Here is a 27,891-nt window from a genome sequence, read left to right as displayed (position 1 = left end):
ATAGAGAGAAATAAAGAAGGAAGGAAAGAAAGAAAGAGATGAACTCTAGTGATGAGCAGAAGGAATGCGTCCTGAGTTTGTCTGACGTCACATGGTTTAGCTGTTGCATCATGACTCAGGGGTTTTTCAGCTCCACGTGGCTGCCAGCCCTTCCCCTTTAACAGCTCACCGCTGCGCGTTTAAAGGAAGAATAAAAAGAAAAAGGGGAGGATTATGACCATAAATACAGCGGGGGCGGGGGCGGGGTGTCCTCTCAACTATTCAGGAGGGAATTACTCCGGACTGCCGGCAGCGTATCAGGAGTTTCCTTTGCACTGTTCATGTCTCACAACCCGGCTGTGACGAGTATAAGAAAGCCAACCGGTTTCACTTCCCCTGACACTGAGTGTGTATTAGTGTTCCTGAGTGTGTGTGTGTGTGTGTGTGTGTGAGAGAGAGAGAGTGTGTGTGTTTGTGAGAGTGTGTGTGAGAAATTAACATGGCTAAGAAAAAGGCACAGGATAAAGAAAAAAACAGTTCGAAATTAACGAAGGATGAGAATGAAGGAAAAGTTCAGTTGAAGAAGAAGGTGACGCTGCTGCGTGGGATCTCCATCATCATCGGGACCATCATCGGGGCTGGAATCTTCATCTCACCCAAGGGCATCCTACAGAACTCAGGCAGCGTCGGAATGTCCCTGGTGATATGGGTGGCTTGTGGGGTTCTGTCGTTATTTGGTGAGTGAACATATACACAGAACACACACACACACACACACACATGTTGCTCATTCAAACCTCCTACCTTTACACACATCTTGATTGAGAAATTGCTATTGCTTATGCAGAAAAGGCTCTTCGCCGTATGGTGCTTGTTTTCCGGTGTGTGTGTGTGTGTGTGTGTGTGTGTGGTTCACAGCACGGAAGTAGTTTGGTTGCTTCAGCCATTCATTTGCATATGCTCCTCCACATCACTGGGAAAAAAACCAGGTGCTCTTAAAGGGACAGGGCCCTATTTTCACCTTCTCTCATTTGTCTCTGCTAGACAGTTACATTGTTTGTCTAAAAAGTTCTCGATATGAAAAGGCCTTGAGACTGGAACACACACACAGTAGGCAGTGAGCAGACGCTGCCGTGCCCTTAATCTGCCCTGGGTTTTACCTCTGCATAAAAGAGGAAGCATTACTCGCTGATAAAAATATTTAAGGGGTGTTGTCAAACTGGGACTTTTGATCGTGAGTTCTGAGAATACAAACTCTCTTTATGTCTCTATATAATCCCATGATACACTGATTATCTTACCCCAATGTTTCACTAGTGCTTGGACACCATCAAGGTAGAAGGTCTACCAGACTGCCTCCTTCACGTCTGCTTCACCCTTGTGATCATTTAAACTTACCATCCCCGCGTATTTCCTCCTGGCTTCCCACCAAGGTTCTCCAGCCCTCCAACAATATACGTGTATATGAATGGCGTGTAAAATCTTCCATAGTGCCGACCCAAGAATAAACTGCTATCTTACCGGATATCCGGGGCGAGTTCCTAGCTGGAGCAATCTTGATCTGAATAGAGAAGTTACCAAAGCGTAAAAATGAGTTATAATACATTGTATAGTATAGTATGGTATGGTACAGGATGGGCCAAAAATTCCAGAACCGTTCCTTCTCCACCCAAAGTTCCTTACATGAAATTGCATATATTGTTCTGTATTTTATCTCAGATGGCTTTGAAATGAACAATAGAGTCAGATACAATACCAACAACATCAGATGTTGTCTTTGGGCTGATCCGAAGTAAGAAGTCTATGAGAATGAACCCAGATCAAACGCTGGACATGAGGGGAGGAAATCCTCTCAGCGTGAAACAACATCAGTTATGATATATTAAGAAACTTTCAACTTTCTTGTAAACACAAGTGCGGCCAAGTCAGAGGTTGTCAATTTGTACTTTCTATGGATCTAGACTTAAGGGGCGCAATGTACACTACAGTACAGTATATTATACCAATCTAATCAGCGTTTGGGTGGCAGGGTGGCGTGGTGGGTTCGATTCCCGCCTCGGAGTCTGCGTGTGGTGGGTTTCCTTCCGTAGACATGTAGATGTTTCCGGGTTGCCTGTCGAGTGTGAATGTTGACCAGAGGCCCTACCAAAGGTCATCATTGGCCTTCACGGTCCCTAGTTGGACTACAAAGGTTCCTAGATGGATCGACGGATGGATGGAATGATCACTTGTTTCAACACAACTGTTTACATTTTGCCGCAGCGCAAAGATACTACACATACTTAAAAAAAAAAAAGTTTGAAACAGTTTCCTGTTTAAGGTATGCCTAGTACTTTAGGGATCTAGACTATAACATCTATACCATATAAATGTTCAACTTCTCCATAGATTGCCTTAGGGGAATGAAACACAAACACTTCTGGAGTGAATACACTGACTCGGCTGGATGCTGTACCGGCTGTGACTTCGAGCCATTTCCTGAACTGAATATGCTGAGTCATGATGAAACTGAACATTCAACAGAGCTGCGATGTAGCGCTCGCGAGCTAAAACACACCACAAACTATAACACCCAGCCTTTATATTTTCCGCGAGTCTTGTTTTAGTGTCAGTTTCTCACGATAGGTGTCGAGTTGACCCATTAGCGCACCAGGAGCGCGGACGGATGCTAAGTATTTCTCTGTTTGTTTGTTTTTTAGCGTTTTGTGACGCAGGTGAAAGTGAAGGCAGGAGAGTGTGATCATGAGAAAGTTCACAATAGACGAATCGGTGTAAGCTTTAAATCTGCTGCAGCCTGGGAATGGAAGGACCAAAGCCGTGTGTGTGTGTGTGTGTGTGGAGAGAGGGAGATTTATTTATATTGTCTTGGCACTCATCTTCACAGCAGAAGCTAGCCACTCGAGCTTGATGGCTATGTGTGTGTGTGTGTGTGTCAGAGGAGTATTGTTTAACAGTGTGAGAGGATGTGTGTGTGTGCATGTGAGTCAGAGGAGCATTGTTTAACAGTGTGGGTACTCGTGTGTGTGTGTCAAGACTCATTACACACTTGTCAGCACTCTTTTGTGTGTCGCTGCTGAAGGCTTTGAGGAATTTAAAGCTCCCGGTCGTCCGGATCTACTACCAACACACTGCAGAAACCACACCGTGGTTCACACACACACACACACACACACACACACACACACACACACACACACAGTATATATCAAGCATCTATATAAAAACTGTATACACAAAGTATAGGAAAACATAAACACACCTACATTTGCACACACACACACACACACACACACACAGTGTTTATACAGTACAAACGTACACAAACTCATAATACACACAGAAACACACAGTCTACGTATATCTGCAAAGTACTAACATACACACACACAGTTTATATACATATATATACACACACACACACACACTTTGATACATATGCTCAAAATACATACTCTATAATCAAATACATTTAGATCAACACACACACACACACACACACACACACACACACACACACACACACACATGATCATACACAGTCTATACATGCACACCGTATATACACACCTTACACTGCACATCTTGTGTATACACACACACACACACACACACACACACACACATAATAGACACTCCATGAACATACACAAACAGACACCTTAGACACACAGTAAAATACACGTACACTTACAATACACACAGTATTAATGTACACACACACACACACACACACCCACACACACACTTCATACACAAACCACAGACATATACACTCAAAGTGCTTACTCTATAAATGTTTATATTGAGATGCACACACACACACACACACACACACACACACACACACTTTCTCAGTGTCGACAGTCCACGTTGCTTTTGTCTCACACTCTATCCCGCTGTGTGTGTGTGTGTGTGTGTGTGTGTGTGTGTGTGTGTGCGTGTGTGTGTGTGTGTGTCAGGTGCTCTTTCGTACGCCGAGTTAGGGACCTGCATTACGAAGTCTGGGGGACACTACACCTACGTTTTGGAGGCATTCGGGCCACATGTGGCTTTCGTACGATTATGGGTGGACATCATCGCTATACGGTGAGTAAAGTGAAATTTACTGTCCATTCTGATGCCACACACACACACACACACACACACACACACACACACACACACATCCTTTAGGCATGTAGCTGAGCTGCTGAAATGAAGAGGCTTATGTTAGAAGCTCTGGAGCAAATACAGTAAATTCTTCTCAGGGTTTGGACGGTAAAGAGGATTTGTGGCTGATCTTTCGGCATAAAGCTCTCTCTCGTCTCTCTCGTCTCTCTCTCTCTCTCTCTCTCTCTCTCTCTCTCTCTCTCACACACACACACACACACACACACACACTAAAATTCCCTTTGATACCACTTATGCCATTTAAATGAAAAACTGGTGTGTGAACCTGTCTGAACTGTGTGTGTGTGTGTGTGTGTGTATGTTGGGGGGCTGTATGGTGGGGGTTGGTAGGGGTTACAGTATATACAATAGTCTAAACAAGTTTAATAACAAGTTCAGCGGTGCTCCAGACAATCAGAATCAGCTGAAACCCTCCTGAGATTATGTTTCGTTATTTTACTCCTCCTCCAAACACGCTGTTTCAGTGTCTATTTAAACGGGTTACTGCTAAACCACGTCCCTGCAGAGAGCAGCGGCGTGGCTTGAGCTGAGCATCATGACTTAACTGACTAAAAAGTGCATTTTGTTTAACCTTTAAAGGTGTGGGATTAAATCCAGAACAATGCGTGTCTGGTTTCACTAATTTCTTTTTCTCCCAAACAAAATGTAATTAGTGGAATACGATACACGAATGAAGTGAGAAAATTAATGAAAAGGAATTAAGCTCAGGTAATGGTAGACTCACACTGACATTGATTAAACTATGGTGGGTTTAAATTTTCTTCCTGTTATAACCCAAGACTGAAACAATCAAAAAAAAGAAATCTTTTTAAAAGGCCTTTTGTTCAGATCAGAAATCATTCTTAAATGTGGTGTTCAAGTCAAAGCAGATTAACAGAACACAGATTTGAGAGTAAAAACTCTCTTTATTTATCTATATTATATAATCTCCTGCTACACTAATGCACTTACAGTATTCCAGTGTTTCACTACTGCTTGGACACCATCAAGGTAGAAAGTTTTCTCAGTATACTGGAGCCATGATCGGACTGCCTGCTTCACATTTAAAACTCTGGCCTCCCAGGAACTCCTGTAATCTTCCTGACATGTGGAGATGGCTTGGAACGAGGTCAGGACTATACAGTTATGTGGCGATAACTTCCAGCCGAGTTCCTGTAATGTGCAAGTGGTGTTTTATAAAGTTTTATACAGTTCCCACATTTAAATGCATCTCTTCTTCAAATGAGTAATCAGGCTCAGGATCAAGATCAGGCGTTCAACTCACTGAATGTTCACAGGAACAACTCCAGTGGGCTCTGAGCCACCCGGCCAGCATCATCATGCGGCTAAGACTCTGCGTTTAAATTCTTCTGGAAACGTCAATCGTTTTTTACGACGTTCAAGAGAAATTCCCTCGCAAGTCCCGGATTGACTCGAACGCCGCTCGATTATAAAGCATGGCCCACATGTCTAAATCAATAAGTAAAAATATATCTAAAGGTATAAATTATTTGCGCCACTTGTGTGTACACTGAATATAGGAACGCTGGACGCTGGCGCGGTCGGCTGCCGTCACGACTGCTCCAACCACCTTTTCTTTGTTTTTATTTTCTAAGTTAGTTTTTTAGCGTTTTAAAACCAGTCAAATTACCACCATTGAGTACATTAGGTATGATAGAGACACACTTCTGTCTATTGGTATACAATGTACTCACAATTCAACGTTTTTAACTCCGGATCCAAGCTGGCTGAGTGAAATCTTGAGGGAGAACAAAGGACGCAACGCGAAGCGTCAGGACAGGACACTGGACTTAGGGAAGTTAAGGGGAGGCGGCGTGTGTTTAATAGTGAACAGCAGCTGGTGCAACAGCATGAGCATTGTTCCTCTTACACGCTTCTGCACACCAAACCTGGAACTACTGTTCATCATGTGTCGTCCTTTTTATTAACCTCGGGAGTTTACATCGGTCATAATCAGCGCCGTTTGTATTCCACCACAAGTGGACACGGACACTGCCTTATGCGAGCTGCATGAGGCACTCACACAGCACCAGACACAGCACCGAGATGCTGCACTCAATGTGGCGGGGGACTTTAACAGTGCCAACCTCAAACGCGCAGCGCCAAACATTTATCAGCACATCACCTGCCCCACCAGGGGCGAAAGGACACTGGACCACTGTTACACGACATTAAAAGATGGTTACAAGGCACAATCTTGTCTACGTTTGGTTTGGTACTACCGACCATGCCGCCATCTTCCTCATGCCTAAATACAAAGAAAGGCTGAAACAGGAAGTTCCGGTTCAGAGGGAGGTCACGCGCTGGACGGACCAATCGGTGGCCGCGTTACAGGACGCACTTGTTGACGCAGACTGGGACCTGTTTCGAAACAGCTCCGATGACGTCAGCGTGTTGACGAAAGCTGTTGTGGGATTCATTGGGAAACTAGCGGACGATACCGTAGAGAAAAATACTATCAGAACGTTTCCTAACAAGAAGCCGTGGGTGGATAAAACCATTCGCGACGCTCTGAGATCTCGCACCGCTGGGGGACATGGAACCATACAAGGCTGCATCATATAACGTCCGGAGGGCGGTGAAAGAGGCGAAGCAGCGATACGGAAGAAAACTAGAGTCACAACTCCAACAGAGTGACTCTAGGAGCCTGTGGCAGGGACTAAGAACAATAACAGACTATAAAGCACCAACATCCAGTATGACGAACGCGGACGTGACTTTTGCAGACGAGTTGAACACTTTCTATGCTCACTTCAAGGCTGCGGCTAAAGACGCTAGTGGTGCTAACGCTAGCAGCGCTAATGCTAGTGGCGCTAACAGCTGCAGACAGGAAGACACTGCCAGCACCATGAACGTGTTCATCATCTCAGAGCATGACGAGAGGAGAGCCTTCAAGAGAGTGAACACCAGGAAAGCAGCAGGACCAGGTTACAAGGCAGGTCGTATTCTCAGAGCCTGCGCAGACCAGCTAGCACTTGTGTTCACTGAAATATTCAACATCTCTTTATCTCAGTCGGTGATCCCCACATGCTTCAATGTTCCTGTCCCGAAGAAACCTCATCCTGCTTTTCTCAATGACTATCGCCCTGTAGCCCTCACCTCAGTAGTGACGAAGTGCACACTCAACCCACTACAGTTCGCATACCGCCCAAACCGTTCCACAGACGATGCAATCTCACATCTCCTTCACACATCACTTACTCACCTGGACACTCGGAGGGGGAATTATGTGAAAATGCTCTTTATCGACTACAGCTCTGCATTTAATACCATAATCCCCTCCACACTCACCACCAAGCTGGAGCACCTAGGACTCAGCTCATCTATGTGTCAGTGGATCTCCAACTTCCTGACTGGCAGACCACAGGCAGTAAGGATGGGCGGACATGTCTCAGCCTCCATCACTCTCAGCACTGGAGCCCCCCAGGGGTGTGTTCTGAGCCCCCTGCTGTACTCTTTGTACACCTATGACTGCGTGGCCACTACCAGCTCCACCGCCATCATCAAGTTTGGGCCTGGGTCGTGGTGGGCCTGATCACTAACACCGATGAGTCGGCCTACCTAGAGGAGATTGGAAATATGGAGAAATAGTGCCAGAGGAACAACCTCCTCCTGAACGTCAGCAGAACAAAGGAGCTGACAGTGGACTACTGTACAAAGCAGGAGAGGAACTACCAGACCCCCATCATCAACAGGAGCCCAGTGGAGAGAGTGGACAGTTTTCGATACTTTCGGTGTTCACATCACGCAGGACCTATCATGGTCCTGTCACATCAACACCGTGGTGAAAAAGGCCCGGCAGAGTCTCTTTACCACCTAAGACGCTTGAGAGACTCCAGACTGCCCTCTAAGGTGCTTAGGAATTTATACTCCTGCACCATAGAGAGCATCCTGACGGTAAACATCACAACATCACATGTTTTGGAAACAGCACCATGCAGGACAGACGAGCTCTACAGAGGGTGGTGCGATCAGCTGAGGGCATCATCCGCACCGAGCTTCCTAACCTGCACTCAATCTACGGCAAGCGGTGCTGGACCAAGGCCAGGAAGATAGTGAAGGACCTCAGCCATCCCAACAATGGACTGTTCTCTCTGTTGCAGTCTGGAAAGCGCTTCCGCTCCCTGAAGGCCAACACAGAGAGGCTGAGGAGAAGCTTCTTCCCGCAGGCGGTAAGGTTTCTTAACCACAACACAACACAGGACTAATACCGTCTTTTTGCAGCATCCAACACTAACTGGGCATCCATGGCCACATTCATGCACACTTCGCACTACATATTTATATTTTCTTATTTATATTTTCATATTTTCATCTATGGACCACTGCACAAATCACTTTAAATAAGACACTTACAAACGTACGTTGCTTTTTATGCATATTTGCACACCAGAGCAGTCGTGTAAGCATTTCACTGCATATTGTACTGTGTATGACTGTGTATGTGACAAATAAAATTTGAATTTAAATTTGAATTTTGGTGCCACTTCCTGTGAGACAGCACAAAGCTGTTTGATGAGTTGTCTTTATGGGACAGGTTACCATATCGTTCTTTATGCACAATGAAAGCACTGGTGGCAGCAATGTCTGTGTGTCACTGTTCTGTGCTGTGTGGTGTGATACTGTAATAGCTGATCAGAGAGATCAACATCCCCCATGTGCTGGTTGTACACAGTTACAGGTGCAGGACATGGAAATGTCTTTTTAGTCCATGTACAGTACCTTGTGATTTCACCCTCTTCTGCACAGTGTCTCCTGCATAAACAGCATGGATGGTAGAACAGACAGATACTTCTTGTGTGTACATCTACTTTACAAATACAAGATGTCCATCCTGAATCCACCTGACAGGGGGCAGTCCTTCCTGTTGTCTCTGCAAGTCCCACATGCACCAAACTTCATGGTGAACAAGTCTTTTAAAAGCTTTGGACTTGTGTAGAAATTGTTCACGTATACATGGTACCCCGAGTGTAACACCTTACAGGCCAACAGAGACATCACAGCATCATATGATAGACCATGGCCTGTGGGAAAGTTCTTGAAGAATCAGCAGAAACAAACTTAAAGCCCCTTACTGTGTCATTCCTGTGTGTGCTTTGCACGCCACCATTCTCTCATCCACAGCTAAATTTCCTCTAGGATGATAGATAGCTTTACAAGCATGATGGATAGTGTCCATAAGAGGTCCAACCCTGAACAGATGAGCGTGTTCAGATGTGCGCGTCCTCTTCCTGTCATTCTCCTTGTCAGCATCAGGGTGACCCATGTGCAAATTTCAAGAAATCGTCCAGTATCTGTCCTTTGACATACAGTAACAGTAGCTGAAAAAGGTATTGTTAAAATACTGTTCTGTCTCCAGTGGTCTGTGATGGAGGACGACTTCACCATGGCCTTGTAAAATACAATTCCAATGTAGCGGTACACCTCAGTGATGGTGACGTCTGCCCATTTATATTTGCGTCCCTTCGCAGTTGCTCTGGCAGCCCGAGCATTGGTGGTGTGGCACAGATTCCCCACGGTGCTCTTTGAAAAAAGAAAAAACAGTTTGAAAAGACTCATGGGAGAATGTGAGTCAGGCAGTTGTGGTCCAGGTTCGCGTGCGGGCAGGAATTGCAGAGTGTGTGGAACCGTGTCGTCATCAGTTTGCTTTTTCCATGACATTGTCTGCATCTTGTTGTCCGTAGCTTTTTTTTGGGGGGATCGTTTTCACTGTCACAACCTATAAAAAAACTAACAAACAAACAAACAAAAAAAACACATGAGCATGCTGATAACACAATAAATAAAACTAATGTTCATTATCATTGTATTTCCTGCCTTTGTGCAGTGATTGTTCTGGACTGATTCTGATAGACTGCTGACCTCAGGTCAGCCTAAAGAGAAAGGTCACGGTGTGTCAAGTCTGGGTCTCTTCCATCTTTTATTGTGAGTTTTAAAGCCATCTTGGGATGGAGGTAAAAAGGGAAAAAAAAAGAAATACTGTACTGTTAATTTATCGGCTTTCGAACCCGCAACCCTAGAAGTGTGCAGGACAGTGCTCACCAGTAAGCCATTTATATTTGCATCAAACATGTGCCAACACGTGGACATGTTCAATGCATTGAATTAGAATATAATTTTTATGATAAGAACTAACTGGTTCTGTTCACTGTCCAAAATTTAATCTGCTGAAAAAAAAACCCCAGAATGAGTAAAAGCAGAAAATACCTTTTCTCTCATCTTTAAAAAAATGTAATTCATTCAGTAAAAAAAGGTGATCCAGATGGATCTGCATCATGTCATGGGAACGATATTTGTGCTTCTGCTGTTCTTTTTAATTATGCTACAATCTTAAAAATGAATTGCATTGCACTAAGATTGCATTTAATAAACAAATAAATGAACAAATAAATACATAAAAGCTGCATATATGAAAAACATTACAGCTTACCATAAAAGCAAAACTGCCCATGTGGGGAAAACACGTTCAGAAAGAATATAGATAACAGAGAAATGATCTGATCAAGGGTTAGCATGACTAATATCCACACTATAAACAGAATATCAAAAGTTTACACCCCCAGGTTTTCGTGCCAGAATTCCCTTGTAGCTTTGTTTTTACTGACACGTCTTACAGTATAAAGCATATAAATCATTTCTTCTAAAAGAATTTCTATGTTTAATTAGCAGCCATGGCTTTTCTTCAATGTTTCATTCACATCTCCTTTAATCACACCATATTATAAAGTGCACTTGCATGAATAAAAAAAAAGAAAAAGTAAAAGAAAGAAGAAAAAAAATGTTTCTTTTTTTTTATTATACAGTATATAACAACTCAGAGGCACTCTGGATTGATTGAAGCACCTGAACTCAATTATGGTCTTTTGACAAATGCTGTGGGCTTTTGTGGGTTTACTGACTTCTAACAATTGTTAAAGCACATAATTCCCAGAACATTCTTTTTTTTATATATAAATTTGGGAACCGAAGCTCCTACAGAGAGAGAGAGAGAGAGAGAGAGAGAGAGAATTGTACATTCTATAAAAATAACAGATAATTGGAGCTTTTCACACCGCTTTGCCTGTTGCTACGTTTCATCCTCAGAAGCCGGAATTGTGAACACTGTGCCAATTATCACCTTTTATTCAACACAATTAAACCTTTGTTCCACACCACGTTTAACACGTGACAGAAAACAATGACGTTTAGCATTGATCGCGTAGGCCAATCAGGTATACGTTTTCTTAAACATTATCAATGTTTTTATTGATTAAATAATTTATTTCGAAATCGAATCAAACCCATGGTTGGTTAACAAGTCTTGATGAGTTCACAGCGAAATCAATAATTGTACGCTTTAATTCTTGAGCATTGTGTTTTCCACAACTGCGGTGCGCTAAAGGTGCTGAATAGCCTGTAGCAGAACAGTAATGGCTTTGCATTCAAACTGCAGTGTATTAAACCCCATAAACAGTTTTATGAAATAATTTGTGCTCGCTGCCGGGCACGGAAGCGTGGCTTGGAAAATGAAATGAAGTTCCTTCCGTGAATATATTCTTAACACATGCAGCAAAAGCCTACAGCGCTGTAAAATATGCAGCGTGACAATGGAACAGGTATGTCTTTTATTATCGTGTCACACTGTGAAAGAATTAAATGTGCTATCGTACGTCATGCCACTCTTTTTCAAACGCATCTCACAACGCAATCGGAATCAATCTGACTTTATAGATACACTGACTACATGTAAATGATTACGGCAGTGCACATAATAACATTTGTGTATCTTTATTCAGCTTCTAATAACCAAGATTTAATGAGCTAACAACTAATACAAACGTATTAATTGAGTCAATAATAAATTCCTAACTACAAAGGATCCAGAGCTGCTTCCTGCTTTTGCCTGTCTGTAATACACCCAAATTACCAGACGCTAATTATGAATATACTTTTGTCATTAACCAGTTAGAGTTATAGTCTCTTGAAGGCTTAGACTTCACATCCCAGCTTTTTCTAACAGGGACTCTTCAGCAGAACTTGTTGAGCAAATCATATTCTGCAAGTGGTGTTCAAGTCAACCTGGAACTTGTGATGAAGTTTCAGATAAAACCGATTTTCAGAAGACTTCAAGTACAGTACGGTGATGAGACTCTGCGCCACACTAAAACATTTTAAACAGCACAAAGGTTATAAAGAAGTCAGTTCGTGCATTAATGACGATCCCGGCCGAGGTGGCTCAAAGCTCACTGCGGTCGGTCCTGTGAACATTCAGCGGGTGGAACGCCTGAACCTTCGAAATTTGCAAAAGAGACGGATTGTTTTTGTACAAAACTGCACACACAATCATTACAAGAACTAAACCACATGACCTGTGGTCATGACCTCTCTCCATGCCATTTCCACATGTTTGGGCCGGGAATTCCTTTAAGGCCAGGGTTTCAGACATGAAGCAGGCAGTCCACTCGTGGCTTTCTACCTTGATGGAATCCAAGCACCAGTAAAATGTTGGGTGAACTGCAAGAGGTGTTTAACCGTAGCAAACTGTAGCAGGGAATTAAGGACTGTAAAAAAAAAATAAAGAGAGTTTTAATCAAAAGTTCAAGTCTGACTTATACGTAAATGACCCCTTATATATTTTCATCAGCAAAAGTAACGCTTCTTCTTTTATGCAGAGGTGAAACCCTGGACAGATTAAGGGCAAGGCCGGGTCTGCTAACTCACTTTTATTTCCAAAGTCTATGTGTGTATGCATGTTTGTGTGTGTGTAGGTGTGTGTGTGCTAATACCAAAAACACATGACATGCATGACTTTATATTTTCTGTTTTTGTCGCTGTGCCTTTAAGGCTGAGGGATGTGGTGACTTTGACCTTTTTGTGAAATGTTGGAAATCCCAGAAGTCTGCTATTGCAATTCTCTAAGCATTATAAAAAGGCAATGCAATAATTTCCACCTCACTTTAAGCTGTGTTTAACATTTAATGCACCTTTTTACTCTTGTTCCTGAACCTTATTTTGTTCAGTTCAATAAACACTAACAACAACAACCCTGTCGTACCCTACCCACACCGCATTAGATTAAATAAGGGTTACTGTAAATAATAAAAAATGACATTTAGCAATGAGAAAAAATCAAATAAAAATTATATTTTTATATTATATATATATTATATATTTGGTGTCTAATTTACTATCTAAGTATTTGTTTTAGTACAATTTGAAATACAAGTTACTTTCTGGAACATAAATCCATTTGTGTTACAATAAAATCCTAAAATCTTAGGGATTTATTGGATAATAAATGTATTCATCTCTAGCAGGATGGTGCTATTATCTAGTGCGAAGCTGTGAAGTTGTAAACATTATGACAATATTGATATTGTGATCAATTTTGTCACAGTTCACACATCCATACTTTTTTTTATAACAATTGCGGTGCAGCTGATTAAATTTCATGTATTGTGCATATTTTCAAATATTTGAAATAATCACAGAATTGAAATATACCTCATTGTACATGAAAAAAAGTATACATGTGGTATATGCATAATGGAAAGTCGCATGCTGTAATATTTTGTTAACGCAATTTAATCAGCTGACCTTCAGCTTTGATTACAGTGCACAATCTGGTAACTAATTTAGGTCCGACACTAGTCCACAATCTGAGTCTTGGAATATTCCCAAGAAAAAAAATCCATAGTTGTGATACACTCATCATTCAGTACATTTAAGTCGTCAGCTGACTTCATTTCATTGCAACATAACGTTGCTGAGTCTACAGACCTGAGCACCAGATCATGACACGGCCTCCAGAGGTTCGTACAGTGACCGCTATGCATTATGGGTGCATCTTTTTATGCGTTTGCCTTCTTACCCTGACACGCCCATCGCTCTGGAATAGGATGACAGGACCTTTTCCCAATCTTTCTGTTCCCAAACAAACTGAAACTTTTTCTTCTGACTAATCTCACTATGAAGTGGGTTTCTTATGGACACGCAGCTGTTTAGTCCCAGTCCTGTGCGTTCTCAGACAGTAATTACAGTCCTCTGTTTACTTGAGACAGGCCAATAATTCGTTCCTTCTAAAATCTGCAACAACCTTCACCAGTCTATGTATTATAAAGTATAGAAATGTCTTCAGATATTCTGAACTGACATTTTTTACACCATCTGGCCCTGAGAGAAGCTTGACATGTGAATGCAAACACCACTATCAATGCTATGACATGATCATGTTTATTACTACACATGGCTAGTAATTATACCCACACTCACATCACTGTTGTGTTGGCTGCTGATTAGCATTCAAACTGGATTTTCATTAACAGATGAAACATTAAGAGTGAATTGATCACTTCAGGGCTGTGGGTTTGCTATGAAGCCTAATATAACTGACAATGAGCTGTTGTTAAGTAGATTTTTTTTTTTCCCAAAAAACTCTTTTTAAAACATTTTGTTAAAAAATAGAAAGTTTGGGGGCAAATGGTTTGAGGATATAATTTGGAAGAATATTCAGATGAATTTGCTTTTTGGGATCCAGGAACAGTGACAGTTGCACATTTTTGGCGAATCTTCCAAAAAGATTTTTATACAGTACAGATGTTTCTATTTAATATAAAAATAATGATTGAAACTAATCTGTACATCTACACTTTTCATTTCTTCTTCCAGACCCGCAGGAATGGCTGTGATTTCTCTGGCGTTCGGGCGTTACATTTTGGAGCCCATTTTTATGCCGTGTGGCGTTCCTGAGCTCGCAATCAAGCTTGCTACAGCGATCGGACTCAGTAAGTGCACACTTCCTTAACATTTACTATCGCTAGCTTCACTACAGTGATCGACTCTCCTAGATTTATTTCTTTTTATAAATTTAAATTTTCAAGAAAACAATCTTATTCTATTGGTCCTTTCCTGTGTGTGATGTTTGTAAGATATGAGTCATGTAATTGAACTTTTGTATCTTCCAGCTACGGTCATGTACATTAACAGTATTAGTGTGAGCTGGACAGCCAGGCTGCAGATCTTCCTGACGTTCAGTAAACTTCTCGCCATGGCCATCATCATCATCCCCGGCCTCTACCAGCTGTTCAGAGGTAAACATTATACAACACCTAAACAACAATCATTATACTGTAGGTTTGTTTAGCCCCAATTTAACTGTAAGCATTTTTTTTTGTTTGTTTTAAAAAGCCTCACATAGCTCTATGTCACTTGTGACTCCCTTTCATCATGAAGCCTTACCTGTTAAAAGGTACGGTGGCCTGTACAATAAGTCCGAACACATGTACACATCCCATCTACTCATCTAGGAACATCTGTAGTCCAGCTAGTGACCGTGGTACAGTAGGACCTCTGGGCAACATTCACAAATCATTCACACACACTGGACAATTAGCCTAATCCGCGGGTTTTCGGACTGTCGGAGGAAACCACATGCAAACTCCATGCACACAGACCCAGTGCAGGTATCGGACCGGGGACCTGAAGGTCTACGGCGAAAGTGCTAACCACTACGCCAGCATCCCACCTGAGGAATATTCACAGGTTAAAATGCTTTGCATGATTTACTGTATGAGGTCAGGATTTTGATAGTAAAAATATGTAAGTTGTGTAACAGAAAAGGTAGAGTGTTGTTGTGCTTAAATATCAGCACGACCTTGAGTGTAATCATACGTTTTTACAACAGTTCCACAGACACCATTAATTCTCAATAGATTATGATTTGTTTGTTTATTTAACCAGTTATTTCGCTCCGCCAACACATTTTATACACCTGGCGTTAGTGATGACTGACAGTTAGCTACCGACAGTTAGTGTAATTAACAGGAGGGAAAGTAGTTTTAAATTCCTTACAGTACTATGTAACTAAAGGTTACGGAGAATAAATTATTTCTTTATTAGTTAATATTAGTAATACTGAGTGATACATACAGTTAAATGTTGCGGTGCTATTATCTGATATATTACCATTCATGTCCAATGAGATTACATTGTCGGAGCTGTAGTGTAATAATAATAATAATAATAATAATAATAATAATAATAATAATAATAAGCTAAACTCAAACACAAAGGGTTTTTCGCTGAAGGTTACATACTTGTTGCTGATTGGTTAATTGGTTGTTGTGTATGAAATTCAACAAGTAAAAAGAACGGCATGTCTTTCTGTCTGGCATAACGTCTACTCTACTAAAAATAAAAACTCATGTGATAAGTAATAATTTCTTGTGAATAACCAGATTTTTTACAAGCTATTTCCTCTCTGTGTAAACATCCTCTCCATTTAAATTCCCCCATCGTGTGGTCTGTAAACATGCGCTGTTCAGGAAATACCCGTTATATTTCTCTTGTTCTTGTGCTGTTTGTCTGTTTTATGAGGTGTTTTGAGTTTTGATTCACCTGCTGTGTTTTTAACTTCTCTGCGGTGTGTGTTTAGTTGCTTGGTTGTGTTTCTGATTTTGTTGTTGTGTTTTTAGGTTTTCAATGGCTTTGGTTTCCTTATGTAATTAGTTTTCGAATACATTTGATGCTGTGATTTAAGTATGTGTGTGTGTGTGTGTGTGTGTGTGTGTGTGAGAGAGAGAGAGAGAGAGAGAGAGAGAAAGAGAGAGGGTGTTTGCTGTGGTTTTAGGCCTGCTATTGCTTGTTTTGTTTATCATGTATTATTATTATTATTATTATTATTATTATACATTTTCATGTAATTCATTTATTTATTTACTTTTATTGTTATTGTCTTGCTGTTTATTTTTATTTATATGGTTAATGTTTTATTTATTTATTATGTTAAATGTTTATTTATTTATTTATTTATTTATTTAATAATTTCAAAAGTGATGCTTTGTTTTCGGATATTTTGTTGTGTTTGTGGTTTTCATGTGAGATTAGTTTGTTTTCAAATAGCAGTTACAGTATGTTTTTTTTTTTTTTTTGTTTTGTGGTATTTTGTGTTTAAGTTTGTTATTTCATTCTGTTCTCATTAAAAAAAGCATTTCTTGAAAAAGGAAAAAAAAAAAAGGAATAAGCCCTGGAAGTTGTCATGTATTATTATTATTATTATTATTATTATTATACATTTTCATGTCATTCATTTATTTATTTACTTTTATTGTTATTGTCTAGCTGTTTATTTTTATTTATATGGTTAATGTTTTATTTATTTATTTTTGTTAAATATTTATTTATTTATTTATTTATTTAATAATTTCAAAAGTGATGCTTTGTTTTTGGATATTTTGTTGTGTTTGTGGTTTTCATGTGAGATTAGTTTGTTTTCAAATTGCAGTTACAGTATGTTTTTTTTGTTGTTGTTTTGTGGTATTTTGTGTTTAAGTTTGTTATTTCATTCTGTGCTCATTAAAAAAAGCATTTCTTGAAAAAGGAAAAAAAAAAAGAAGGAATAAGCCCTGAAAGTTCTGCCTAGACAAAACTACTAGCAGTCTTCACTGTGTGCACGCACATGCAATATTTCTGCAATATTTCTTACTTCTTAATGTGAATCTGCCTAATGGATTTCATGATTTTCTACGAAATGATATTTAGCATATTTAATCCTAATGGAACATTTAATGGATAATATTTGTCAGGTCTGGTTTTGGTTGCTAGCAGCAAACCAAAAGACCTACAAGTTTATTACAGTTGCAAACATCGAGTTCATGATGTCCATTGACTCACCATTAAACCACATCATGACCACTACTGACTCCTCTTAGAAAACCATTAACCAGACCGAACAAACTTCACCTGGTAACACATGAGAAGTTTTAACAGTGTGATATCACCCCATGGGCAAATCACCAAATGCTATGTCTGAACCAGCCGTCAGGAGTCAATAGTCACCTTTAATGGTCTCCACCAATGAAAATATGGATAACAATATAGGGCTTAAGATGTGAGAAAAAGAAAGCAAGAAATTAATAATGTATCACTTCCAAAAGGGTGTACAACATCAGCTGACATGGCAGTACATGTGGAACTACACGAAGCGCTGCTGCCTTATAGCTCCAAAGGTCCTGCTTCAGTCCTGATCTCAGGTTACTTTGTGCGTGTGAAGGTTACAGGATAGACTGCTGGACAAATTTTCACTAAAGTCTCTAAGCAGTTAGTATACTGTACATGTAGTCTAGAATTACTGTAGACTTGAATCTTCTAAAACGTAAAGGTTCTACATTGATCACCAACTATACATCAGCAAACTGCTAACAGGATCATGGGCACCCAAGGCTCAGCCCCATGGGGCCAAAGGCCAGCCCATATGGTCTGATCTCACAGACAAGCCAATGCAGCACAGAACGCTGATACTTCTGTGTTTGGGGTTTAGCATGCACGCATGCATGGAGTTCAAGGTTGTTGACCTGGCCTCCAAACTTATTAGAACTTGATCCAACTGAGCACCCATGGGATGCATTGAACAGACACGTCTGATTCACAGCCCACAGAACCCAGAGGAACCGCTGCCAATGTTCTGGTGCCAAAGACCACAGCACACCCAGAGGTCGTCTTGTGGATTCATGTCCCGAGAGACCAGTGAAGTCCTGGTGGCACAAAGGGAACCTATAGAATACTCAGTGTTTTTTTTTTTTGGAACAATAAATCATGATGTATTTGTACAATGCATGCTGGGTGACTTTGTACAGCGAGAATATGGTTGAACTTGACAAATAACATATTAACATATGCTAGATTTATTTATTTATTGTTGCAAGATAACATATAAGATATTGGCATAACTGGATGGCACTTTCATCCATGATCTAAAATATATATTTCTTTCCTGTAGGCCAGACCAAAAACTTCGAGAATGCATTCCAGGTGGACTCTGTGAAGCTGTCTGGCCTTCCCTTGGCCTTCTATTCAGGGATGTACGCTTACGCCGGCTGGTGAGTCTAACTCACATCTATGAAATCGTTCTGAATTCATGAACTAATAAGTAAAATATAAAACTAAGCTTTTTTTTTATTAAATTTTCTCTTTACAGGTTTTACTTGAATTTTGTCACGGAGGAGGTAGAACGTCCGGAGAGGTGAGCGCAGTCGGAAATGAGACGCTTCCGAAGCTAACAGCTTAAACCTATCCATCAGTCGAGAAGAAATTGAATTCTCGTTATTTTAAGGACTTAAGAATGTACAGTAGCATCCTTAAAGTAGCTTTAAATTAGATAATGTATAGATGTATAACGTATAGATTATAATGAAAATATTCCATTAAAACTCCATACTGCTGTAATGCACTTACTCAAAGGCTCGCTTCAAGGACTTATCTAATAATAAGAGATTGAATAGCTACAGTATACAGTATATGTATGTTGTATAAATATATGTTCTTTCCCAGAACCGTGCCGTTAGCCATTTTCATCTCCATGGCGATTGTGACCGTCTGCTTCACGCTGACCAACATTGCATATTACACTGTGATGTCAGCAGAGGAACTGCTCGCCTCGAGTGCAGTCGCTGTGGTGAGTACATCGTCATCATCATCATCATCATCATCATCACAGCCCCGGGTTGCGAGCTCCTCTCTGGCAATGTCATCGGGCAGCGTTCCATGTTTCCTTCCTGATGTTTGTCACTTGGCTTTTCAGCTTCAGCGCACAGTTCCTCATGTTCAGTAAACATGTTGCTAGATTTCGTCTGAACCAAAAGCAAGATCGCTGTAATAACTCGTCCGTCCACAGCACCTGCCTCCATCTCACACACTATTATCCTTCTACCGGTGTCTGTTTGTAAGTGTGTGTGTGTTTGGAGAGACAGACGAGATCTATAATAGAGGACGCCAGCACTTTAAAAACACACTGTACACCGCCATTAACGACTGTAATAACCGACACCTTCCTTCTCCGGAAAGTAAATGTAATTTCATAGAGACGCTCAGGTCCGTGTGTTGCTTTCCTGCTGTAATCATATAGCTCTCGCTGTAACTGACAACGGCAGCACATGTGCGTCATTGTGTGTATGTGTGTGTGTGTGTGTGTGAGAGAGAGAGTGTGTGAGCAGGCATCTTGTGTGTATGTGTGTTTGGAGATCTCCAGCTCGGCTCAGGGAAGCTCTAAAAGCTTTTTCATCCCATTACACCCACGTAATGCACTCATTTATGGCTGCTCTCGCTCCACGCACTCGCTCACACGGAGAAGACGAAGGCTTTTTTTTTTTTACCACACCTGTTATTCCTAAACACAAGCTGCATTCAAAATGAAAGAAAATGGAAAATCAATGTTGTGTTCTTATTTGTTTAAACTAAGTATGTTTTCATGTTCTCTCTCTTTCTCTTTTTTGCTTTCTCTCTCTCTTTTGCACACTCGCTTTTCTTAGACCTTTGCCGAGAAAGTTTATGGGAATTTCTCCATTGGCGTTCCCATCTTCGTGGCACTTTCCTGCTTTGGTTCAATGAACGGATGCATTTTTGCCATCTCCAGGTGAGATCATCATCATCATCATCATCATCATCATCATTATAATTATCATCTTCATCCACTGGACCATATACCTTCCCTGTACTAATTTTAATCCCATTTTCTTTGTGGTTTTGGTGTACCTTTTAGTTTTTAAATGGGTTAACACTCACACCCTCCCACTGTGTCCATAGCTTGCTGTTATTTTCCAAAGTGCCTCTGCAACAATCTGCATTTTCTAAGCTCTGTGATTGGCTGTCTAGCCTAGCGAATGGGATGGAATGAAGTAAAATCATGCAATACCTTATGAGCTCTCGTTAGGTTCCAATAAAGAGGAACAGTGAGAAGAAAAAGCAGTTTATACCACAGTAGAGGCCAGGTCTCATGGGGCTAAACTACAAGATTTTGGAATTTTTACTGGTAGAAAATTGATATTGTGCACTACCTGCTGGATTTTGTGGTATGGGTTGTCCTATTTCCTTCTCCATTCTGAAGATAAAACGTATTATCTCAAACATAGAAAATCATTTAATTATTTATAGATGAAGCCGAAAGCAAGGATTTATTCAATTCAATTTTATTTATATAGCGCTTTGGAAGTGTGTATGTGTGAGAAAAATGTGTCTAGATAATAATGAGAAGAATGAAATGTCTCTGATGAGCAAGCCAAGGGTGACGGTGGCCAGAAAGAACTCCCTGAGATGGCAATAGGAAGAAACCTTGAGAGGAACCAGACTCATCAGGGAACCCACCCTCATTTGGGTGATAACAGATAGAGATGATATAACATCATGTGTGTTATGCAGCTGAAAGTTCAATAAACCAGAAATTCTTTAAATGAACATGAAGTCCAGTTCAGCATAGGGATGAGTCAGTAGGTGCAGAGGGCAGATGTGGTCTGGATCACTGGGAGCACAGGAGCAGGATGTGTAGGTCCAACCATAATATGGCAGAATCCAGCTGGAGCTGGTCCTTCTCTGGATGCCTCAGAAACCTCGCAGGGTTGCCTTTGTCTACTGAAGCTGGCACAATCTCCCGATGCCTCGGGATGGAAATAGATATAGATATAGATAGATATAAATATAGAATAGATAAGACCTAACCTCAAATCTGGAGAAAAATACCCCATCCACCGTTTCTGCAAAATCTGAAGATAAAACGGCCTGATCATCTGCACCTGTTACTCACTGGTTCACGCCTTAATAAAGTCTTGAATGATCCATGGGTCACTGCGTGGCTTAAAATACAAAAAAAAAACATTCCTCTGTAAGTGCTCAGGTACAGGGACTGGACTGCAGACGAGAGCCAAGAAACATCATTCAGGAAGCCAGGAGCACTATTCCTCAAGACTAGATAAACAATACTGTACAAATAAATTCCTCAAAATTGTTCAGTAAACATGATGCTGTAATCACTCAAAATAATATAATGAGAGAATATGTACAAGAACGTCTGACTTTTTGGAAGTAAAATAGTAAGAAATGAGGAGAGGGGGCTCAAGACGTTTTGTGATTCGTTGCCAACATCCTGGTCCCAGACACCACAGCACCGTCCCAGAGGCCAGAGTAGCCAGAGCCACCCCAGTGCCACAAGGGGAACCTGAAATCCCAGGCGGTTTTAATGTTAATAGTTTTAAAGTCATGGATGATCGGTGTATTTTCTTTTACACAAGCTCACAATCTGTGTTCCTGTCAGTGGCTGGCTGTTATGTGTGCAGTTTGTTCAAGTGCAACCTTTCACAGAAGACATGCTGTGACAGAAGGCAGCAAGTTCTTGGTACAGCTTGGAGTGTCGGAGGTTTTAAACAGATGATGCCTAACGGGATCATTAAGAATGCGAAACAGTAATAATTATTATCTGGTTTATAAAATAAACATTTAATATTGTGTCTGAATTTCAGACACTTTGACTGGGATGGAGTATCTTCTCATCCTAATTAGAAGATACTCATTCCTGACTAGCGTACAGTAGTGCTGCGATATCAGTCTGTGTGTCAAATCCAAATCTGTACTGTGATCAGAATCCAAGCATTGAATAAACAGGAAGTAAGACCAATAAAGGGATGTATTCAACATGCAAATGATGAGCTGTTTTTTGGGAAGTGACTCTGGCACTGAGTATCATCCGTGTTTGCCAAGGTGTGTTGTGTAATCTAATGTTCTAGACAAACCAAGGGCTGCTCTTACGTCAGACTCTTCCCTGTTTCATCTCGTTCTTTCCCAGAATGTTTTATGTTGCATCACGAGAAGGTCAACTTCCTGAAGTCCTGTCTATGGTTCATGTCCGCCGTCACACCCCGGTAGCTGCTGTACTTGGTCTGGTGAGTCATGCAGACGCTCTGAATCACTTTTTGAACGCTTATCAAACAGGTTCCACATCAAACTGACAGTCGAGTCAACAAACTGATACATGATGATTCAGGTGAAAGTGTCCTACAGTAGGTAATTAGTTGGATTTTTCTGTATTGTTCCTATGTTAGCTGTTGTTTGTCTCTCTAATGTTAAAGCTGAACATTTTAGGACTAGCAGCTTTGGCCATTAACAAGATAAAAACATTAAACCTTAAAACAAATAAGAAGCTAAATAGCAATCGCTATTTTGTAATGAGGATCAATGTCTAAATAATAAAAACCTAGTGTGACCCAGGGAGAGACTTCGGACAAACCGTGGGACTTATGACAAATCTATGACAAATAAATCAGGTCATATCATGACGTATCGTTAAAAGATTTTTAAATGTCAGAATTTAACTATACAAAGTCCAAATTGCCAGATTTTATGCCGATCCAGACAAAGTCATGTTTTGGGGAAATCATGAACATGGAAAAATTTTGAAGGTCTTACTGAAGTGTTTTTTTTCCTCTTGCCCCATCTAGTACCCCCTCACCATGCTCCTCCTGTTTGTTGGAGACATCTACAGCTTGCTGAACTTTATGAGCTTCCTGCGCTGGCTCTTCATCGGGCTGGCCGTAGTCGGACTCATCTACATGCGCCACACACGACCCGAAATGCCACGACCATTCAAGGTGAACCATTCGAACACTACAAGAGTTTGCACTACAGTAGCAGCAGCAGCATTAGTAGTGTTGAGTTCTTGATTCTGATTGGTCAGCTTTTAATGTGTTTAAATTTAAATGTCACATGGGAGGAGACGTGTATGTAACATTTACAGTATGGAAGCAGTCTCTAGTGAGTAGCACTTTTTATTTAAAGGGACCTATTATGCAAAATTCACGTTTTAGTAGACATTCAGACACAAGTTTAGACATTCATAGGGTCTCCAGTCTACAGTATGTGTGGCCAAAAATTTATTCCTTTTTTTTTGTCTTTTTTTTAATTGATTGAGTTTTAATAAGCCAATTAGATTTCCGCCCTGTTGTGACCTCATATAAGAACATCCCCTCCAACAGCTTGTTTCTCTGGAGGGATGTGGCTCAGTGCTAGCTCAATTACATACATTCATGCTTTGTAAGAGCTCCGACACCTGCAGAGGTGGGTAGAGTAGCCAAACATTGTACTCAATTACGAGTAGCTGTACTTCAAAAAAATATTTAAGAGTAAATAAGTAAGAGTAAAATGTATTTGGTGAAAAGAACTCAAGACTAAGTAACTGTTTCAATTGTAATGTCTGATTTATTTATTTATTTTTAGAAATGATATAAGCAGCCAGACGAAATGATAAAATAATGTACAAATTTTGGCATTTTCAAATATTAATATAAATGAAATTAATAAAATGAAATAGATAAGTAAAAAATACATATCTTTACAAAGTAGCAAATTAAGGAACAAGAAACACAAATGTCCCAATCTCACATTTTTTTAGACTGTAAAGCTTTTGAAATAAATCCCTACTGTGGGTAACATATGTACAGTATGTTTGAACAGTGTAAACTATTTCTAGTGTAAGATATACCGTATATTCAGTCGCCCCACCAAATGGCTCAGCAGATAGAAAATAACATTAGAACATGTACGTAAAACTTTATCCAGCAGAACAAACTTCAAAGAAACTTATATTTTAATAAGAAACTTTTTAGCTTCTAGCTTATTTGATAATTATATATGTTAACATTGCGACATTAAATAAAACAGCTAAACTAACCACAACATGTTTCCTTCACTGCCTACCTCAGCTGAAGATTTTTTTAAATAAATAAATAAAAAATAAATAATGTTTCTGCTGGGAAAATAAAATCCCATTTCATACTTTTATGTTTTTTTTTTTGCTACAAATCTTTATGGTTTTGCAGATGATGAGTTGTAGACAGTAGTCATCCACATCTGGCCAGCCAGGGCTACACATGTCTAAAATGTCTCTCGTGTATAGTCATTGCTTTTTATGATGCATAGATCCGATGTCCATTCCTTTTTTATAGCTCTTGCATGGTATCGCACCTTAGCCCTGGTCACAATACTGTACTTTCCACTTGGAACTGGGTATGACCACGTTTTGTGTTCGGCCACATCACCAACCTACAGTATTGATGATTCCTTTCCTATAAAAGCACACCACAAGTGTTATCACTTACTTTAAGGCAGCGAGTGTCACATAATGAAAGTTGCCGGAGGTGGTGTTAAGGACTATTAAAACCAAGAGCCAGGAATCCCATAGAATCTCATGAGTTTGTGATGAAAAGAACTTTCATCAGCATGGACTTGCATTAGCATGCTAATCCCACTCACTTAACAATCAAAGCCATAAAATGTTATTATCTTCCTCTACTTCCTTGATGAAATGTAAATCAGTGGTGAGAGTCGCAGGGTAAGACGGTGAGGAACTTTATGGACTGCTAGTCATTATGAACTCAATCAACAATCTAATACACAAATATACTCCTGCCCAGAAGATCATGATGATCTTAATGATATTAAAATGCAAATGAGCGATCATGGTGAGAAGAAATTCAATCCTGACGCTAGCTATTATCATTAATGTTAATGTCTTGAGCTGTGCCTAATCCTCTCCTGCTTCGGTCTTTTTCTCCCTCAGGTCCCAATCTTCATCCCTGCAGTTTTCTCCTTCACCTGCTTCTTCATGGTCTTCCTCTCGCTCTACTCCGATCCGATCAACACGGGGATCGGCTTTGCCATCATGCTCACGGGAATACCAGCCTACTACCTGTTCATCGTTTTCGACAGAAAGCCCAAGTGGTTCCGAAACCTCTCAGGTTTGGGAAGAACATTTCATTTTATTATACATTTTGTTACGCTTACGAAACAAGTGTATTCAAATACATGTATGTATTCTAGCCTTGACAACACAGATGCTGATTCATATTTAATATTGTCTTCGTTTCTGCTCCTTTTTTGCAGATTCTGTGAACAGATCTTTACAAATCATCATGGAGGTTGTCCCTGCAGAGAACTGACCTTTCCAGGCACCGCTCTTGCATCACTCGGTCTTTCATTTTGTCTCTCTTATAGAACATGCTCCCTTCATCCTGCTCTCATTTTCATTCCTCTTTTATGTTTTATAGAAAACACTCCCCCGAGTGACCATTTCTCAATCCATCACACCACAAGGGAGGAATGAGAGAGACCTTTCTGTGCTTATGCAAGGAAAAAAAAAAAAAACTTTCAGGCTCTCAGTCCTCACTTTGCAGTCCTACACAATACACTTCACTTTTTTATTATTTTTTTTGGTGCCTTCTGTGTTATTCGGTGGCCATTTTGGAATATCAAATCTCCATTGGGCGACAATCAGAGGGTAGAAACAAGTAAATGCAGTAGGAAAATGTTTAATAAGTAAATATCAGGTTTGAAGAACCTGCTTTTATAATGTTTCTTACAGATTTTTAAAAAGTCAGTGTTAACATTTTTACAAAAAAAAAAAAAAAAAAACCTCAAACAGTGTTCTGAGAACACACTGAAGGTTAGATATATGTCTATTTTTAATATTAATGTTAGATTTTTAAAAAATATTTATAGATATATTTTAAATATTATTTTCAACCACAAGATTAAAGAAAGCATTGCAAAAATGTAAAACTGTTCCATGGTTGGGATGAGTTGGAGACAGCGTGTGCACTTGATTTAGTTCTTAGAAAAAAGTCTTTCCTCTGTTGTAGCACTACGCCTAAGACTTATAAGCATGGGTGAAAGTAGGGCCGTCCGGTCCGGATTTACTGACAGCTTTAATGGAAGTATGCAGCACAGGAAACCCGCCTTTAAAACCAGTCACAGAGTCAATAAAAAAATGTATCTGTTAACATAAAGTCATCTTAAACAACACTGGCCACGTTCAAATTACCAGCCTGAAGTGAGTCAATTTAGATTTATTTTTTTTACCCTAATGTGATTCACATTTTTTTAAAGCTGTCTGAACGCACAAATCAAATGTTTTTTAGATCCGGATCTGAGTCACTTTCATATGTGGCACTGGATCAGACCGTGAATGAGAAAAGGCAGATCGGAATTCATGTGACTTTTCATGTGACTTTTTCATGTGACGCGCCTCTACGCATGCATGGGGCGCTTGCTGATGTCAGTTAGCCCCGGAAACACAGGGATTTTATAGCAGTGCTAGCCGACGTATAGATATCCCCTTTTCTGGAGGACTGACGTGTCTATATTACGATCAGATAAAGTCACATGTTATTATGAATGTGAACCATCATAACATACAAACCCGATCCGCCCAAAAGAAATTTAAATTAAGCAATGTTAGTAATGAGTTAATAATTGTTTTTACAATTTGTTGTGTTTCACTTCTTCATTACTGCTAGTTAACACTATGACAGGTCATGGCTCACCTTTGACTCGCTTTGTTCACCGCTAATGTAAGCTACAAAGCTAACTAGCTTCTAACAAAGGACTGAATCCCAAATTCCTCTCTAACCCCCGATTATAAACACTACTTGATGTGTGGAACAAGGGATTGTAACTTACACCCTACATCGTGCACTAGCTTTTCATTTCAAGCTATAAAATTCATTTCGAGACATAACGAGAAACTTACAATAATCGCAGGGCCACCCAGCACCTTCTTGGTTTATTCACCTCAACTTTTCACTGTAAGAATTAGAAACTACTTACACCCCTGCATATAAGTGTTAACACCCATGTGTTTTTCTAGAAACAAAAATTAAAGAACGCTTTACAGTGTTGGCATGACACAGTATGGCATTAAATGTAGCCGTGTTGTGGAAAAGAGGAACTGTTTTCTAAAGACACTGTACTTGGATTTTATTATTTTATTATTATCTGAAAAATCTATTTCTGTACAGACAACGCAACTGAAGTTTCTGTAATCTGTTTTTAGCACGTTGTTCAGAAATAGGTCCAATTAATCTAATTACACTTGTTATATATGAAATGTTCATGCACTAAAAGCAATACCGTGATGGTTAGCACTACTGCGTTTGCCTAGCGCCTATA

The 27,891-nt window shown here is 40.2% G+C and overlaps 1 protein-coding gene across 1 annotated transcript; it reads left to right on the top strand.

The window, feature by feature from the left end:
- Nucleotides 1-288: 288 nt before the first annotated feature.
- Nucleotides 289-27,891, top strand: slc7a11 (solute carrier family 7 member 11). The gene is made up of 12 exons (XM_053505708.1): nt 289-716; nt 3,939-4,065; nt 14,797-14,912; nt 15,093-15,218; nt 18,905-19,004; nt 19,103-19,147; nt 19,456-19,579; nt 20,433-20,536; nt 22,736-22,832; nt 23,388-23,537; nt 25,505-25,682; nt 25,828-27,891. The coding sequence occupies exons 1-12, from the start codon at nt 479-481 to the stop codon at nt 25,881-25,883; spliced, it is 1,461 nt and encodes a 486-aa protein (XP_053361683.1). The 5' UTR covers nt 289-478; the 3' UTR covers nt 25,884-27,891.

Source organism: Clarias gariepinus, chromosome 10 (genome assembly GCF_024256425.1).
Source record: "Clarias gariepinus isolate MV-2021 ecotype Netherlands chromosome 10, CGAR_prim_01v2, whole genome shotgun sequence".
In the NCBI taxonomy this organism is placed as follows: domain Eukaryota; kingdom Metazoa; phylum Chordata; class Actinopteri; order Siluriformes; family Clariidae; genus Clarias; species Clarias gariepinus.
The sequence above is the reverse complement of the archived record's forward strand: the minus strand, read 5'-3'. Positions and strand labels throughout refer to the sequence as shown.